Source organism: Trichechus manatus, unplaced genomic scaffold (genome assembly GCF_000243295.1).
Source record: "Trichechus manatus latirostris isolate Lorelei unplaced genomic scaffold, TriManLat1.0 scaffold00108, whole genome shotgun sequence".
NCBI classification, from domain to species: Eukaryota; Metazoa; Chordata; class Mammalia; order Sirenia; family Trichechidae; genus Trichechus; species Trichechus manatus.
In genome coordinates, this window is record NW_004444044.1 from 3966821 (window position 1) to 3986278 (window position 19458).

Sequence of the window (19458 nt, forward strand, 5' to 3'; positions counted from 1 at the left end):
GTAAATACAATACAGGCAAGTAAAAAGAAACAAGAAACCCTGTAATTCCATCTACCCATGACTTGCTGGTATATAACCTTTAAGATCATTTAGATTCCTGGTCAGTGTACCTCATGCACAGCCACCCCTTCTGTCACTGGAGGCTTCCATGTTGCTATGATGCTGAACAGGTTTCAGTGGTGCTCCCAGACTAAGACGGACTAGGAAGAAAGGCCTGGCAATTTACTTCTGAAAATTATCCAATCAAAATCCTATGGGTCACAAAGGTCTGATCCCCATTGTGCACGAGGCTGCCATGAATCGCAGTCGATTCAACAGCAAGTAACAACAACAACATATATATTTTTGAGAGACACTAAAAAGGGATTATACCATTAAAACTATCTTGAATTTTTTTTTTTTTGGCTTAACAGTATTTTGAATATCTTTTTATTTCAATAGATAATTTTCTGCAACTGCATTTCATTTATACTGGCTTGATTACATCCCACTGTATGGATGTACTGTAAATTTACTTAGCTGCTCCCTTTCTGATGAACAATTAGGCTGTTTTGTCTTTTTACCACTATAGACCCACAGGGCAGGTGTAACAGGTTTAAAATGACTTAGAAATAAAAATGCAAAAGAGGAACAAAGTACTTGGAGATTTCTGGATAAAAATTCTTAAAAGACCCACAGATGATTAAAAATTGTTCCAAGATGTACCAAAATTACTAATACACAAAAAATCCAGTGACTTAAATATTCATTTCCAACCAATTTGACATCATGATTGACACAGCACTTCAATCTTTTGCTTTCCACAAAGCCAACTGGGATTTGTTCAAGGTTAACCTCAATCATTGATAACAATCAGTACAACTCACTGATTTTAGTTTCTCTCCTTTCTTTTTTGATTTTCTATAAAAGATATGAACAACTGGTAAAACAGTTCAAACACACAAGCAACAGCATGTGAAATGATTTCCAAATTTACCAGTTCTCTGAATATTTTTGTTCTTTGGTAGCCTCTGAAAGAAACTGAGTAGAACTGGAACGAAGGTTCTTTAACAGTTCATTCTCCCAAAAGTCTCATCTAAAAAGTTGTCTGGGTACCTGCTTAGAAGATGAGCAAGACTGCATCCCAACATTACACATCTCAGACACTCCAAAAACAAAATGTCAGACTATGAGCTCCTTGATGGCACAGTCTACATTTTAATTTTTTTAATTTGGTATTTAATAGAAATACAGAAAAATATACAAATTCTAAAAGAACCATTCCATGACTTTTCACAAGATAATACATCCACCTGCGTAATCATTATCTTGATCAAGAAAGAAAACATTACCAGAACCCTAGAATTCACTCTTGCCCTCCCCCAATCACTATCTAACACCATAGACTGGTTTTGCCTGTATTTGAACTTTATATAAATGGAATCATACTGCACATACTCTTTTGTGTCTGGCTTCATTTGTACAATATTTTATTTGTGAGATTCATATATAGTTTGTAGTTCATTCATTTTCACTGATGGAGAGTATTTCATGGTAGGAATATACCACAATGTAGCCATTCTATTGCTGATGATACCTAGGTTGTTTTCAGTACATGCAGGCTATAATGCTACTCTGAATATTTTTTAATATTTTTTTTTTGTACATATACATATGCATTTCTGTTAAACATACCTAGGAGTGAAACTGAATACAAAGAACTGATCTGCCTAGATCACAAGACTGAATCCATTTACTCTTGTGCTCTGCTGGGCTAAGAGTTAATTTTCCAGACCCCAATTTGCATCACACAATTTTGATCAGGGACACTTCCTTGCAGTCGCCTACAAGCTTGAACATTAGACCCTACCGACCCTCAAGGCTTAACCCCTGGAAAGTGGAGGGAAAATAAAAAAGTTCCCCTGAACGGTTCCTATTTCTCATTCTCCTGGTTTGTAAAGTTTTCTCAGGCCAAAAAATAGCAACCAATGACATATGCAGTTGCAGTAACATTAAAACGATGCTCCATTAGGACCTGCAGTACAATTTCTCACAAAGACTAGATTCTTTCAAACCTAGCCTTTTCTTTAAATTCTCTGTTACTTGTTCTTCCTCTTATATTATTCTCAGAGACCATCTGCTATATTTCTTTTGGTAAAATTTAATGACCCATAAGATATATAAAAGTACACTAATCCTAAATTACAGCTAGATCTATTTTCATAAAGAGAACACACCCATGTAACCAGCCCCCAGATTAAGAAACAATTATACTACCAGACCCCCAGAATTCCATTTAATTCCTACTTACCACCCCTGCCCCACCAAAGGTAACTTCTTTCCTGACTTCTAACATCAAAGATTAGTTTTGTATGTTTCTAAACTTTATGTAAGTGGAACAATAAACTACATACTTTTTGGGTCTGATTTCTTTTCCCCAGTATTATGTTTGAGAGATTAATCCATGTCGCTACATGTAATTGCTGAACAGTATTTCATTATGAATATACCACAAGTTACTTATCCATTCTACTGCGGACAGACACTTGGGTTGCTATTTGGGACTGTTACAACATTGTAATACTATGAACATTCATGTTCATGTCTTCTGTTAAACATAAGCATGCATTTCTATTGGCTCTAATAACTAGAAATTGGAATTACTAGGTCATAAAGTATGCTTGTGATGAACTTTGATAATGCCAAACATTTTCCTAAGTTTCTGTACCACTTAATTCTCCCATCAGTAGAGCACTAAACTTACTTCACATCCTCATCAACACTTGGTATTATCTTTTTAATTTTAGCCATTTTGGTGCACGTGTAGTGGTATCACATTGTTTTTTTAATTTGCATTTCTGTGATGGATAGTGAAGTTGGGTATCTTTTTACATGTTTACTGGTCACTTGGATTTCCTCTTTTGTAAAATGCTTGTTCAAGTCTATCCATTTTTATATTTGCTTTTCTGCCTTTTTTTAAAATGGTTTATAGATCTTTATATATTCTGAACATGAGTCTCTTTTTGGATACAGATATTTCAAATATCTCTGGGTTACCTTTTCACTCTTAATCTTAACAGTGGTTTTGATGAACAGAAGTTCTTCATTTTAATGTGGACTAACATCAATTGCTTCCCTTAAAGTTAGTGTTTTTTGAGTCCTGCTTAAAAAATCTTTGCCTATCCTAAGTCATAAATATGTTCTCCTATGTTTTCTTCTAAAAGTTTCATTGTTTTACTTTCCACATTTGTATTCATAAAAACACACAACTGTGTGTGCTATTTGAATTTAATACTATATGCCAACGTCCTGTCTTGCTGAGCCTGGGCACATGCTAAGGGTCAAAAGTCTTTACTGTTTTCTGGAGGTGTTAAGTTTTGGTCTCTTTGCAAAAAGGGCTATGTATATGCCACAGTGACAGATGGCATGATAAGTAATATAAAAACATCATTCAGGAGTATGAGTGTGTGAAGTATGAGAGAATATATAGGATTGAAATATATGTAATTGTCACTATTAAACTATTTCTGACCTATAAAAATGGCAGTTTTACATGGTTTGGTATGAACAACATACTAAAAAAGGAAGAAAATTCAACAAGAAGGCATTCTTACCTGAGGAGTTCCTTCTTATTGATCAAGGCTTTCATATATTCTGAGAGTTTCTTTTGCATTAATGCCAAACGAAGCCAGGCTCTTCCTCTGCCTACCGGCGTCCTATAAAAGCACAGAAACTAAACAACTAAAAATACAAGCAACAGAGGCAGAGGCCACAGTGAAATACGGATTCACTTACTCTGACTAATGGTCTCCCAGTGTAACATGCACCCAGAGGGGTTTCTCACCACCTTTCCAACAATACTCCTACATGAGGAATTCCCTGTTGGCTGCCAAGACCCAGAGGTGTGTTCAGGACAAATGCTCTTGCAGAGAATTAACTACTAAATGAGACTATAATTTGAAGACAAGATCTACTGAAGGCCCAACAAAAAATGTTCTATATAAATATCCAGACACTAATGCAGACACAGTCAATTTACACTTCTATCTGATTAAACTCCTTTTCAAGTTCTAAGGTAAGTTCTAGGTGTTAATTCCTGAGGTCCACTCGGCAACAGTTTTACTCTGGCTCTCAAACCACACCTAAAATATCCTTTTTCCTAAGTCAAGTCCAGCAGGCCACCTCCCTAGATCTAATTTCTTGAGACTCACTAACTAATTCTCTCTAGTACCTTAAAAAAAAGAAAGAAATGCTTGGTATTTCAACAAGACAACCTCTCTCAGATTAACAATTAATTATCCCTCAAGGGCATACTTTTTTGAATATTTTAATATTTCCAATTCTCTCATAACTATTAATAATATTATTATACATTTTTTATTATTATGTAATAAACTATTGCAATCATTGTTATCTTTAGTCTCACTCTTCAAGGAGACAGTTACTCTTTTGATTTTCCTAAGAAATAGAATTAAACCTTAAACTTACTTAAGTCCTGGAAGATCTTTAACACTTGCTGTTATCTCTGCAGCTTCCGGAACAAGCTTTTCTACCAGCTCTAGAGGCCCCCAGAAGGATTTATTTTGTCCAAGGAAAGTTTTCTTGGCTAAGGCAACAAAAACAAAGCAATATTTTATTTCAATATTCTTTATAACATAAACATCTCCTCAATACACACACATACTTCCCATCTATTCAATGACCTTCTTAGGGAACTAACCCTAGATATCAGACAATACTAAAATTAGTCACGCTTTCAAAATAGATGACATCTGTGAAAATTAAAAAAAAAATCCCTAATTCTTAAGACTCAATCCTTCCACTTTCAGGGAGAATTTGTGGACTAAACCATTGTAACAATATAGTACTTAAAACCATATGGTATTAGTGAAGAAGACAGTCCAATAGAAGAGATTATGTAATCCAGAAATAGACTAGCAAATACAGGGAAGGGAGGAAGAAAGGAAGTTAAGACAAACAAGACCATGTCCTCCCCTCAAAAGGCTTATGGTTAAGTGGAAAGTGCACGGAAGTGAGAATCAGGAGATCTGAGTTCTAGCATTTGCTCTGCTCTAACCTGCTGTGTGACCTTGAGCAAGTCAAGGTGCTAGGCCTATTTCCACCTGTAAAATGGAACTGCTGTACTGGACTAGATTACTTTTAATGGCCTTTCCAGTTCTAACACTGAATGATCTGTTTTTTAAGTCCTATAATATCAACCATATTTTTGTCTAAGACAAATGACTGTAGGAATAGCCAAGGTAGGTGGTAAAGTGATTTTAAAAAAAGCAGTTTCCAACTTTTTGTCTTTTATCTTTTTACTTGTGATGAACATTTGAGATTTACATGGTTTTAAAATCTGATAAAATAATGTTAAGTATCATCATCATTAATGTGTACCTCATGTCATTTTAAAAAATGTGTTTCTGATAATGTGAAAAAATGGTATATTTGAAACAAATTAATGGAACTTGCTATTAATATACATTTGGAGGATGAATATTTTTGTAAAGTAAATAATAACCTCTTGTTGTTGTTTGTTGTTAGGTGCTGTCAAGTCAGTTCTGACTAATAGCCACCCTATGTACAACAGAACGAAACACCGCCTGGTCCTGCACCATCCTCACAATCGTTGCTGTTTGAGACTATTGTTGCAGCCGCTGTGTCAGTCCATCTTGTTGAGGGTCTTCCTCTTTTTCACTGACCCTCTACTTTACGAAGCATGATGTCCTTCTCCAGGGCCTGGTCACTCCTGATAACATGTCCAAAGTATGTGAGACGAGTCACGCCATCCTCGCTTCTAAGGAGCATTCTGGCTGTACTTCTTCCAAGATAGATTTGTTCCCTTTTCCGGCAGTCCATGGTATATTCTTCACCAACACCACAACTCAAAGGCATCAATTCTTCTTCGGTCGTCTTATTCACTGTCTAGCTTTCACATGCACATGAGGTGAATGAAAATACTATGCCTTGGGTCAGGTGCACCTTTGTCCTCAAAGTGACATCTTTGCTTTTTAATACTTGAAAGAGGTCTTTTGCAGCAGATTTGCTCAATGCAATACATCACTTGATGTCTTGACTACTGCTTCCAAGTAAAATGAAATCCTTGACAACTTTAATACTGTCTCTGTTTATCATGATGCTGCTTATTGGTCCAGTTGCGAGGATTTTTGTTTTATGTTGAGGTGTAATCCATATTAAAGCTGTGTAGTCTTTGATCTTCATCAGTAAGTACTTTTAAGTCCTCTTCACTTTCAGCAAGCAAGGTTGTGTTCATCTGCATAATCACAGGCTGTTAATGAGTCTTCTTCCTCTAACTGTAATGTTGCGTTCTTCAGCATACAGATTAAATAAGTATGGTGAAAGGATACAATCCTGATGCACACTTTCGCTGATTTTAAACCACACAGCATCCCCTTGTTCTGTCTGAACAACTGCCTCTTGGTCTATGTACAGGTTTCACATGGGCATAATTAAGTCTGGAATTCCCAATCTTCAAAATCTGATCCATAACTTGTTATGATCCACACAGTCGAATGCCTTTGCATAGTCAATAAAACACAGGTAAACATATTTCTGGTATTCTCTGCTTTTAGCCAAGATCCACCTGACATCAGCAATGATATCCCTAGTTCCACATCCTCTTCTGAATCTGGCCTGAATTTCTGGCAGTTCCCTGTTGATGTACTGCTGCAATTGGTTTTGAATTATCCTTTGCATAATTTTACTTGTGTGTGATATTAATGATATTGTTCCATAATTTCCACATTCCGTTGGATTGCCTTTCTTTGGAACAGGCATGAATATGGATTGCTTCCAGCTGGTTGGCCAGGTAGCTATCTTCCAAATTTCTTAGCATAGACGAATGAGCACTTCCAGCTCTGCATCCATTTGTTGAAACATCTCAACTGGTATTTCGTCAATTCCTGGAACCTTGTTTTTCACCAGTGCCTTCAGTGCAGCTTGGACTTCCTCCTTTAACACTATCGGTTTTTGATCATATGCTACCTCCTGAAATGGTTGAATGTCAACCAATTCTTTTTGGTTCAGTGACTCTGTGTATTGCTTCTATCTTCTTTTGATGCTTCCTGCATCGTTCAATTTTTTGCCCATAGAATCCTTCAGCATTGCAGCTCGAGGCTTGAATTTTTTTTCAGTTCTTTCACCTTGAGAAATGCAGAGCTTGTTCTTCCCTTTTGGTTTTCTAACTCCAGGTCTTTGCAAGTGTCATTATAATACTTTACTTTGTCTTCTCGAGCCACCCTTTGAAATCTTCTGTTCATATCTTTTACTTCATCATTTCTGCCATTTGCTTTAGTTACTCTATACTCAAGAGCAAGTTTCAGAGTCTCTTCTGACATCCATTTAAAAGTTTTAAATCAGATTTTTAGATTCCACGTTTTCCTTAAAGAATAAATATCTAAGCTTTTGTTTGAAAAGATCAATGACGTGAAAGGAGTCATCAATAAATAAACTGAGATATCTAGTAAATAATTCAAATGAAAAAAAATTCTTGTAAAATCCACACCCACCTGAATGTGCAATAATGGGGAATCAAAATAATAGTATATTTATTCCATGAGACACTGAAAGTAAGAGTTATGTGCACTGTAGCAACAAAGAAAATGCTAAATGCTTGTTGTAAAAAAACAGAAGGTAAGACTGTGTTTGCATCCTGAGTATAACTACGTAGTGAGAAAAGGCTTGCTGATCACTGCCAAACACTTGGCTTACGGCTGGTAAAAAAAAAAATGGTCATGATGGTCAATTTACAATAGTAGCAATATCCTTATTTTCTAAATTTTCTGTAATTTCTCCTCTTAACCCAAGAGAGTAGCAGATAAGCAAGCAAATATATCCTCCATATGCATTATTCAAATTAGAGCTTCTATTAGACATGTCGAAACAATCTAGAAGTCTGAAACAAGGGGTTTTAAACCTTAGGATGTTGAACAACAAAAAGAGTCAGTGATTCCACATTACATGTCCAAATCACTAAGATACTACCTATAACTTGAATATGGAGACATGATTTTAAAAATTACAAGTAGTCCCCAACTTACGACATAGTCGAGTTACAACTACACTTAACTTACTACTGTAATTTTTTGATGTCATCATTCTCAGATGTTCACTCGTAGATGTTCAAAGACTGGATTTATAAAGATACTGATAATAAAAGGCAATAATAAAGAAAACTAAAAAAAAAAAAGGTATTCAACTACATCAGAACCGACTTAAGACAGTGTCGTCAGAATGGAACCCTGTTGTAAGTCAGGGACTACTTGTATGTCGTTTTGAAAAAAAAAGTTTGAATAACAAAAGCAATACAACAAAGAAGTGTATAGTGTAGAAAGCCCTCTGTAATCTCAGTAAAGATGAGCATGTTTTACCTGAATCATTTAAATTATATATCCAACAGCTATCCACTGAGCACTTACTCACTAATTCAACAAATATTTACTGAGCCCATACTGTGTAGCTGGTGCTGGAGTCACAGCAGTGAAGAAAAACAGACAAATATCCTGCCTTCCACATAGGTTGCATTCCCGTGGGTTAATATTACCAATCCAATCCTCTTATTCTTTGACTCCCAAAGGATGCTTTCCTTCACAAGTCTATATTGCTAGGAAGCAGCTGCATGCACATTTCCATTTTGGGGCTATGGCCTACTTTTCAAGCCATGTTTCAAGCAGTGCTCCATCACCACAAAGAATTGCTGGAGAGGTGCGTAGTCGGAGTCCAGAGTTCTCCCCAGGTTGAGAGCTGATTCAATCAAGCCCTTGATACTCAGCTTGGCCATGTTCATCAGGTTCATGCGTTCGTTAGCCATGAGATAATTAGGATCTGCAGCCAAATGGGGAGAGGATAAAGACTGGTTACTGGAAAGAGCACATTTTAAAATTCAGTATAACTTCACTGTGTTGACATTTGCACTGACGGTGTGAAAGCAATGGTGGGTAACATTGCTGGTTCTTTGCTCCTAGGTATATACCCTAAGGAATTGAAACCAGGAACCCAAACAGATACTTGTACACCAACGTTTATTGCAGCACTATTCTCAATAGCCACAAGGTGGAAACAATCTAACTGTCCATCAACAGATGAGCGGATAAACAAAAATGAGTGGATGTGGTATACATATATAACAGAATATTATGGTATGTACATATAATAGAATATTACTCAGCCATAAGGAGAAATGAAGTCTTGATAAATGCTTCAACATGGATGAACCTTGAAAACATTATGTTAAGTGAAATAAGTCAGTCACAAAAGGACAAATAGCGTATGATCCCACATATAAACTATCTATAGTAGCCAAAGGTATAGAGACCAATTTTAGAAAAGCCATTCTAGCCGCGCTGTTGAAGATGGATCAGAAGGGTGTGAAAATTCAAAGCCAAGCAACAATTGAGGGTCTACTGCAACAGTTGAGGACAGAAACACGGTGAAACCTGTGAGAGCCGGAGCTCAGTGGGACTGCCTTGTTTTTTCTGAGTCTTGCAATTTTTCTGCCTTTGACAGGGTGCACACTTACCGCTTTTCTATCACTCATTTTAGTGAAAAATATTTAGGTTTTCCTTCTCTGACAGGTTTCCACCTTACACAAGTTCCGGCTTTCGTGGGTTTCACTGTAATAAGGGACAGAAATGGAGCAATGGCTACTGTATGGAGTAGAGGAGTCAGCTTTGAGAGATGTCCTGGGGGTAGAATGTCAGAATTTTAGGACTTAATAACTAAATGGATGCAAGGAAAGAGGTAGAAAGGAAAATGGCAAGAGACGTCCACATTTCTGGTTTGGAGGATGAGATGGATCATGATGCCAATCCCCTTGGTGGGGAAGAGAGCAAGAGCACTGGACTAAAGAAACAATGTGGATGACTACAGTAAAAACAATTATATTAATTGGTTTTCAAATCAAAGTTCTTTCAAAAGCACATGGCTCTTCATTATAACTCTTCAAGACTGCTAATTTCCCATGTGAGAATATTTTAATAACCTTCAGAGGCACAGGGCTCTTTTACTTAACAGTGATAGCGAAGTCAGATAGCTCAGAGTGACAGTGAGTCACTCTGCTCTGTGAACCAATCACCTGACCAAGACACGGTTTATCTTTCTAAAGTAAATGACTAATGTTCATACAGCAGAACCCTGAATGTTTCCTGAATAAGTGAAGGAAAAATAAAGTACATTATTTTAGTGTTAATTACGTTACACTGCACCTAATTTTGGGGAAAGTAGAAATCTACCTCAGAATTTCCTGGTTTTCTGACAGATCAAAGCTTTTATCCAATACGAGAAACAAAAGAGCTGTCATACACCAAAGTTTCTTAGTGGCCACCAGGTGTGGGAGGGTGTGGGAAAAGGGGAGTCACTGTTTAGGAAGTACTGAATTTCTGTTCAATGAAAAATTCGGCAACAGATATTGGTGATGGTTGCACAACATGATTAATGTAATTAGAATCACTAATTGTACATGTAGAAGTGCTGAATTGGCAAATGTTATATTTTTACCAAAAACAACAACAACAACAAAAAAAAACCCAACCAGTTCTCATACAGAGATTTTTCAGTGATACCTAAGAGCTTTAATGTGAGACTAAAAATAACAAAACTAACAGAAACCTATATAAAAGAAAGCTTACTTTATGTTGGGAATGACTTGAGACCAACAACTCATACATAAGTCTATTCTGCACTTTTTGCTGTAATAGCTCCTAGAGTATAAAATGGACATGAAATGAGTTGTTCTTGATTGTGAAAGAAATTACCAAAAGTACTAAAATGACCTTGTAATAAAACACCACTTAACTAGTATGATGACACTTACTTGTACAAGAGTATCATGAACATTTACTCAATCCTCATTTACTAATAATCAGCAGTCTTAAACAACCCTTTGATTATCTATATCTATATAATATAGATGGCATCTATATGCCATTTCAGAAATCAGTACTTCTACTCAAGAGTAAAGAAGCCCTGGTGGTACAGTGGTTAAAGCGTTCAGCTGCTAACCAAAAGGTTGGTGGTTCAAACCCACCAGCTGCTCCATGAGAGAAAGATGTGGTAGTCTGCCTCCGTAAAGATTTACAGTCTTGAAAACCCTACGGGGCAGTTCTACTCTGTCCCATAGGGTCGCTATGAGTTGGAATTGAATCAACAGCAGTGGGTTTTAGCTTTACACAACAGTAAAGGGGCCATGCTGGCACAGTGGTTAAGCGCTTGGCTGCTAACCAAAAGGTCAGTGGTTCGAACCCACCAGCAGCTCCATGGGAGAAAAGACTTGGTGATGTGCTCTTGTAAAGACTTCAGCCTATGAAACTCTATGGGGCAGTTCTACTCTGTCACAGAGGGTCACTATGAGTCGGAATTGGCTTGACGGCACACAACAACAACTCAAGAGTAATAAAGAGAAATCCACTTAAGTAATGTTTCTCTCTGTAGAAATCTGTTAAAGGAGTTAGTCCAGAAAATCTAACTACACAGACAGGCACCACACACGCGCGCACACACGCACAAAAAAAACCCCTTATTGCTCCTGTTTCTTGTTAACAAGATAATCAAAGATAATCTTTGCTAAAATTAGTCCTTATATTCTGAAAGACTATCTCCACCTACCTGTTTTTAATCTTCTTGATATTAATCATCTGTTTGTGTTGATTAACTTACTGTATGATCCTATGAAAGAAATATCACCTCTTTGGGGCCTCAATTTCCTCATCAGTAAAATGAGAGGGTTGGACTTGTTCAGTAGTTCTTTTTGTGGCTCCCTTTTATCCGATGGAAACAACACACACCCATTTAAGTCATAGTGACTCACTGCAGCACTGATTCTCAAGGGAGGAGCACATCAAAATCCCTGCCATGGGCTTAGAAAACCTCACAAATGACTCTGATACCCAATGAACTAGAGCCTTGCTACTCTATGGGCAGTCCTGAACCATCAGCATTGTCATCAACTGGAAGCTTTTAAAAATGGGAAACCTTAGGCTCAACTGATCCTAGTGAATGAGGTTCTGCATTTTAACAAGGCCCCCAGACAATCTGAATGTGCATTAAAGTTTGAGAAGCACTGAATTAGATGACTCTTCTAGTTTTAGCATGTCATAATTACATGCCTTCACAGTTGGCTTCCTCAAGGGCAATTAATAAATATACAGATCAGTAGAAAGTCCCAGGCCAAGCTTCTGTTTATGCTATTTTCTACAGATGTCTGTGGCTGAAAAGTTCAATAGGCAAGATGGCCAAAAACATTCCTAGAACTTGATAGTCAACACACAGGATTCTCATTTGCTGATGTGCACACAAAGCTAGAGGCACAAACCTCTGGAAGGTCCACAGAAACTGTTGTCCTAATCATCCTGTCCTATTTATTAAAATCAGTCATATTGTATCCCTCAGTGGGCAACTCTATGCACACTCTTCTGCTCCTTCAGTTATCAGTCACATCAGACTGAGTTCCCATAATTTAAACTCTACTGGTGCTTAGAACATGCTGGACTACATTTACTTTGGCAGAACTCTGTGTTACACAAAAACGTATGTCAAGGTTGGGAAGGAGCCTTGACCTTATCTCATTTTGTTACAGCATTTTACTTAAATAGTCTATCAGTCTATGCTTGACCCTTAGATGGTGAGAACTCACTGCCACGCTTAGCTTCTTCCTTTGGATAGCTCAATTTGAACACAGAACTAAAGTCTGTCTCCCTGTCGTTTCCACCTACTTGTAGTATGCATACAAATCTTTCCCACATTAATGTGTTAAGACCGCTATGATGCCGCATAAATCTGTCAAGTAATAAATATTCCAATGTTCTTCATATTGCCCCGCCAACCAAGAGTGCTCTTAATTAGTAAATACCCTTTCAAGCATGATGCTGAAATATAAGCAACACTCCAGGTGTGGTCTGCCCAAACAAAGGGACTATACCACACACTCCTTCTATTTCGTGTTTCCATTAATGTACTTAAATTAACCATACTGCACTGCTGAGTCACATTAAGCACTTAACAACAGAGTCTCAAATACATCAAGCAAAAACTGACAGAATCGAAGGTAGAAATAGAAATTTCAACAATAGTTGGAGACTTAAATACCCCACATTTAGAATAACCAGACAGAAGATCAACAAGGAAATAGATGACATGAATAACACTATAATCAAACTAGACCTAGCAGACATCTATAGAACACTCTAACCAACAACAGCAGAATAAACATTTTTCTCTAGTGCAAATGGAACATTCTCTAGGATGGATCATATGTTACACTATAAAACAAGTCTGAATAAATGTAAAAGGATTAAAAATCACACAAAGTATGTTTTCTGACTACAGTGGAATGAAATGAGAAATCATTAACAGAAGAAAATCTGTGAGAGTCACAAAATACATGGAATTTTAAAAACACACTCATAAATAACCAATGGGTCAAAGAAGAAATCACAACAGAAATTAGAAAACACTTTGAGGTGAATGAAAACAAAAACACAAAATACTAAAACTTATTGAATGCAGTGAGTGCAGTGCTTAGGAGGAAATTTATAGCTGTACATACCTATATTAAGAACCAAACCAAACAAACCCATTGCCGTCGAGTCAATTTCGACCCATAGCGACCCTACAGGACAGAGTAGAACTGCCCCCTAGGGTTTCCAAGGAGCAGCTGGTGGATTCCAGCTGCCTACCTTATGGTTAGCAGCTGAACACTTAACAACTGTGCTACCAGGGCTCCAAAGAAGATCTCAAATCAATAACAACCTTTCATCTTAAGAAACTAGAAAAAGAAGAACAAACTAAACCCAAAGCAAGCAGAAGGAAAGAAATAATAAAGATTAGAGCAAAAATAAATGAAATAGGGAATAGAAAAAGAAGGGAGAAAATCAATGAAATTCAAAGTTGGTTCTTTGAAGAGATCAACAAAATTGACAAATATTTAGCTAGACTGAAAGAGAGAGAGAGAGGATTCAAATAACTAAAATCAGTAATGAAAGAGGGAACATTACTACTGACCTTACAGAAATAAAAGGAATTATAAGGAAATTATGAGCAATTATATGCCAACAATTAGATAATCTAGATGAAATGTACAATTTCTTTGGAAGATACTGACTTAAGAAGAAACAGAAAGTCTGAATAGACCTATAACAAGTAAAGTTATGGAACTGTTAATCAAAAATTTTCCCACCAAGAAGAGACTAGCATCAGATGGCTTCACTGTTGAATTCTACCAAACACTGAATGAAGAATTAATACCAATCCCTCACAAACATTTCCAAAATATGAAGAGAGGAGAGAATACTGACCAATTAATTCTATGAGGCCAGTATTACCCTGAGACATACAAAGATATTCTAAGAAAACTACAGACCAGTATTCCTTATGAATACAGACACAAATGTTCTCAACAAAATACTCACAAACCAAATCTAGCAACATATAAAAAGGATTATACACCATGACCAAGGGGAATTTATCTCAAGAATGTAAGGTTGGTCCAACATATGAAAATCAATCAACATAATACACCAAATTAATAGAATAAAGGACAAACACCGTACGATCATCTCAATAGAAGCAGACAAAGTATATGACAAAATCCAACATCCTTTAATGATAAAAATAGTCAACAAACTAGGAGTGGGGAACTTCCTTAACCTGATAAAGAGCATCTATGAAAAACCAACAGCTAGCATCATACTTAATGATGAAAGATTAAAAGCTTTCCCTAAGATCAGAAACAAGGCAAGGATGTCACTCTCACCATTTCTAATCAACACTGTATAGAAGTTCTAGCCAGGACAATCAGCCAAGAAAAAGAAATAAAAGGCATCTAGATCTATATGCAAAGGAAGAAGTAAAACTGTCTTTCTTTGCATATAGAAAGTCCTAAGGAATTCACAAAAAATGTATTAAAACTAATAAATGAGTTCAGCAAGGTTGTAGAGTACAAGATCAATATACAAAAATCAACTGTATTTCTATACGCTAACAATGAACAATCCAAAAGTGAAATTAAGAAAACGATTTCATTTACAATAACATCAAAAAGAATAAAATACTTAGGGATAAATCTAACAGAAATGTGCAAGACTTGTACACTGAAAACTACAAAATATAGCTGAAATAAAGGAGACTGAAATGGACAGATATCCTGTGTTCAAAGGTTAGAAAACTTAAAATTACTAAGATGGCAGTACTCCCCAAACTGATCTACAAATACACAATCCAATCCCTTTCAAATTTCCAGCCAGCTTTTTTTTTTTTTTTTTTTTTAAGAGAAATTGATAAACTGATCCTAAAATTCATATGGAAATGCAAGGGATCCAGAATAGTCAAAAACAATCTTGAAAAAAAATAAAGTTGGAGGACTCACACTTTCTGATTTTAAAATTTACTAGAAGGCAACAGTAACCAAGAATGCATGGTACTAGCATAATAGACACATAGATCAATGGGACAGAATTGAGAGTCCAGAAAAAAACCATACATTTATGGTCAACTGATTTTTGAAAAGGGTGCCAAGACAAGTCAATTGGGAAATAATAGTCTTTTCAAGAAATGGTGCTGGTACAACTGGATATCTACATGCAAAAGAATGAAGTTGGACAACTCACACCATATTACAGAAATTAACTAAAAATGGATCAAAGATCTAAGCGTAAGAGCAAAAATAGAAAACTCTTGGAAGAAAGCATAGGTAAATCTTCATGACTGTGGGTTAGGAAATGGCTTCTTAGATATGACACTAAAATCAAAAGAAAAAAATAGACAAATTAGACTTCATCAAAACTAAAATCTTTTGCACTTGAAAGACACCATCAAAAAAGTGAAAAGATAATCCACAGAACAGAAGAAAATATTTGCAAATCAGATGTCTGCTAAGGGTCTAGAATATAAAGAACTCTATTATATAAGGGGCCTAGAGTACATAAAAAACTCTTACAATGCAACAATATAAAGGCAAATAACCCAATTAAAAAATGGGTAAAGGATCTGAATAGACATTTCTTCAAACAAGATATATAAATGGCCAAAAAGCACATTAAAAGATGCTGACCATCATTAGTCATTAAACCAAAAAACCCACTGCCATCAAATTGATTCTGACTCATAGTGACTGTATAGGGCTTCCAAGGCTGTAAATCTTTACAGCAGCAGACTGCCACATCTTTCTCCCTCAGAGCCACTGGTGGATTCGAACCACCAGCCTTAAGGTTAGCACTTTATCGCTTTACCCACTGCTCCGTTAGTCATTAGGGAAATGCAAATCAAAACTAAACTAAGATACCACTTTACACTCACTAAACTAGTTGCTGTCAAGTCGATTCTGACTCATGGCAACCCCATGTGTTACAGAGTAGTCCTGCTCCATAGGGTTTTCTTAGCTGTAATCTTTTATGGAAGTAGTTCACCAGGCCTTTCTTTCATGGAGCTGCTGGGTGGATTTGAACCACCAACCTTTAGGTTAGCAGCCAGCTGCAAACTGCTTGTGCCACCCAGGCTCCTTCACACTCACTAAGATGGCTATAAGAAAAAAAAAAAAAGATAATAAAAATTGTTAAGGAGGCTGTGGAGAAACTGGAACCCTCATACATTGCTGTTGGGAATGTAAAACTGTGCAGCTGCTTTGGAAAACAGTTTGGCAGTTCCTCAGAAAGTTAAATGTAGAGTTATCATATGACCCAACAATCGTCCTAGGCATATCCACAAGAGAACTGAAAACATATGTCTACACAAAAACTTATACAGTTATGTTCATAGCAGCATTATTCAAAATAGTCAAATAGTGGAACAAACTCAAATGCCCATCAACTGATGAATGAATAGACAAAATTTGGTATGCCTGTACAGTGGAATATTATTCAGCCATAAAAAGTAATGAAGTTCTGATGCATGGATGAACTCTGAAAATATTATTCCAAGAAAATAATTGAAATAGATGTTAGAGGGAAACACTGTGACCTAGAACAGTTAGATCTTTAATTTAGAAGAGTTAGACATCTTTCTGTCATATTCCCTGAGTGAAGTTGGGGAAATTCCTAAATTCCTCTATATCTCACCTGGAAAATGTTGGGAGACAATCCTCCTTGGACCTCTGTGTTCCTACATGTCTTACTGGATCATGCCAAGACTACAGGGCCCTGGTAACTCTCTTACCCAAGCCATTCCTCAGGGTTGTTTATGCAGCTGATAATCTTGAGAGATGCGATAATTTCTCACCCTAAACAAACAGAAAGCTTTCCTACTGCTTCCTATAGAAGTAGTGGATTCTCCAAACTCAGTGCTCCTCAGCTGTGAAACTCATCACGTGCACAGCATCTAGCTGGGCCACATAAGCATCATACCCATAGGACTCCAGGGCAAGGGGAACTGACATAAATATGCTGATGCACAGGCTGCTTGCAGTGTCATAAGTAATAAAATCCTTCATCTCTGATGTAGGAGTCTTGTGTCTTCTACCAGCATCCAAGAAACTTGTTAGGTGCCATCAAGTGGGCTCCAACTCATAGCGACTTTTTGTATAATAGAATGAAACATTGCCTGGTCTTGTGCCATCCTTAGAACTGTTGATATGTTTGAGACCACTGTTGCAGCCACTGTATCAGTCCATCTCACTGAGGAGCTCCCTCTTTTTTGCTGACTCTCTACCAAGCATGATGTCTTTCTCTAGTGACTGGTCCCTCCTGATGACATGTCCAAAGTAACTGAGCCAAAGTCTTGACATCCACTTCTAAGGAACATTCTGGCTATACTTGCTGCAAGACAGATTTGTTCATTTTGTGGCAGTCCCTGGTATATTCAATATCCTTTGCCAGCACCACAATTTGAATGCATCAATTCTTCTTCTGTCTTCCTTTTTCATTGTCTAGCTTTTGCATGGATATGAGGCAGCTGAAAATACCATGGCTTGGGTTAGGCAACACCTTAGTCCTCAAAGTGACATCTCTGCTTTTTAACACTTTAAAGAGGTTTTTTGCAGCAAATTTGCCCAGTGCAGTACGTCATTTGATTTCTTGACTGTTGCTTCTATTTGCATTGATTGTTGATCCAAGAAAAATGAAATTCTTGACAAGTTCAATTTCTTTGCCATTTATCATGATGCTGTTTACTGGTCCAGTTGTAAGGATTTTTGTTTTATGTTCAGGTGTAATCCATACTGGAGGCTGTAGTCTCTTACTTTCATCAGTAAGTCCTTCAAGTCATCTTCACTGTCAGCAAGCAAGGTTGTGTCATCTGCATATCTCAGGTTGTTAGTGAGTCTTCCTCAAATCCTGATGGCACATTCTTCTTCATATAGTCCAATTTATCAGATTGTTCAGCATACAGATTGAATAAGTAAGGTGAATGGATACAAACCTGCCACACACCTTTTCTCATTCTAAACCATGCAGTATCCCGTTGTTCTGTTCTGACAACTACCTCTTGATTGACGTACAATTCTGCATTAGCACAATTAAGTGTTCCGGAATTTTTATTCTTTGCAATGTTATTCATAATTTGTTATGATCTACACAGTCAAACGCCTTTGCATAGTCGATAAAACACAAGTAAACATCTTTCTGGTATTCTCTGCTTTTGGCCATGATCCATCTGACATCAACAATGATATTCCTTGTTCTATGTCCTCTTCTGAATCTGGCTTGAATTTCTGGCAGTTTCCTATTAGTGTATGGCTGCAGCTGTTTTTGAATTATCTTCAGCAAAATTTACTAACCTGTGATATTAATGATATTGTTAAATACCTTCATTCAGTTGGATCATCTTTCTTTGGAATGGGCACAAATACGGATCTCTTCCCATCAGTTGGCCAGGTAAGCTATCTTCCAATCTTGACATAGACAAGTAAGCACTTCCAGCACTGCATCTATTTGTTGAAGCTTCTCAATTGGTATTCCATCAATTCCTGGAGACTTGTTTTTCGCCAGTGCCTTCAGTGTGGCTTGTACTTCTTCCTTCAGTGTCATAGTTCTTGATCATATGCTACGTCCTGTAATGTCTGAACACTGACCAATTCTTTTTAGTACAGTGACTCTGTGTATTCCTAACAGGTTAATTTATTAGCCTGTAAGGAGGGTATACCTCAGACCTGACCAAAAAAACAAATAATAATCTCTGTCCTTAAACCCCCGGAATAGTGTATGCTTGTGCTCCAAATGAGACAATAGGAAAAGCAACATGGATAAAAGCATGACAAATCTCAGTATACTGTGGGACTTGAGTCAGACCCTAAATGTTGTGAAATCACAGAAAATATGGCAAAAAGTATTCCAGATGATGGGAGTGGGTGTGTGAAGTAAGGCAGAGAAAATAAGAATGGAATAGGGAATTCTTGCTGGGCAGAACTGGAAACTACAGCTAGGCAGGGTAGAGTCAGGTGGTACAATGGTTAAAGTGCTCAGCTGCCAACCAAAAGGTTGGTGGTTCAAACCCACCAGCCGCCCTGTGGGAGAAAGATGTGGCAGTCTGCTC

General features: G+C 37.0%; 1 protein-coding gene across 4 annotated transcripts in view; it reads right to left on the reverse strand.

Annotated features, from left to right (window-relative positions):
* RUFY3 (RUN and FYVE domain containing 3) overlaps positions 1 to 19458 on the reverse strand; it is a 107625-nt gene that overhangs the window by 40199 nt on the left and 47968 nt on the right. For all 4 annotated transcript variants that reach the window (XM_004383326.2, XM_004383328.2, XM_023737789.1 and 1 more), the window contains 3 exons: positions 8653 to 8826; positions 4468 to 4585; positions 3594 to 3695 (listed from right to left, as the gene is read on the reverse strand). In XM_004383326.2, coding sequence (XP_004383383.2) covers positions 3594 to 3695; positions 4468 to 4585; positions 8653 to 8826 — 394 coding nt within the window. The remainder of the gene's footprint in view (positions 1 to 3593; positions 3696 to 4467; positions 4586 to 8652; positions 8827 to 19458) is intronic.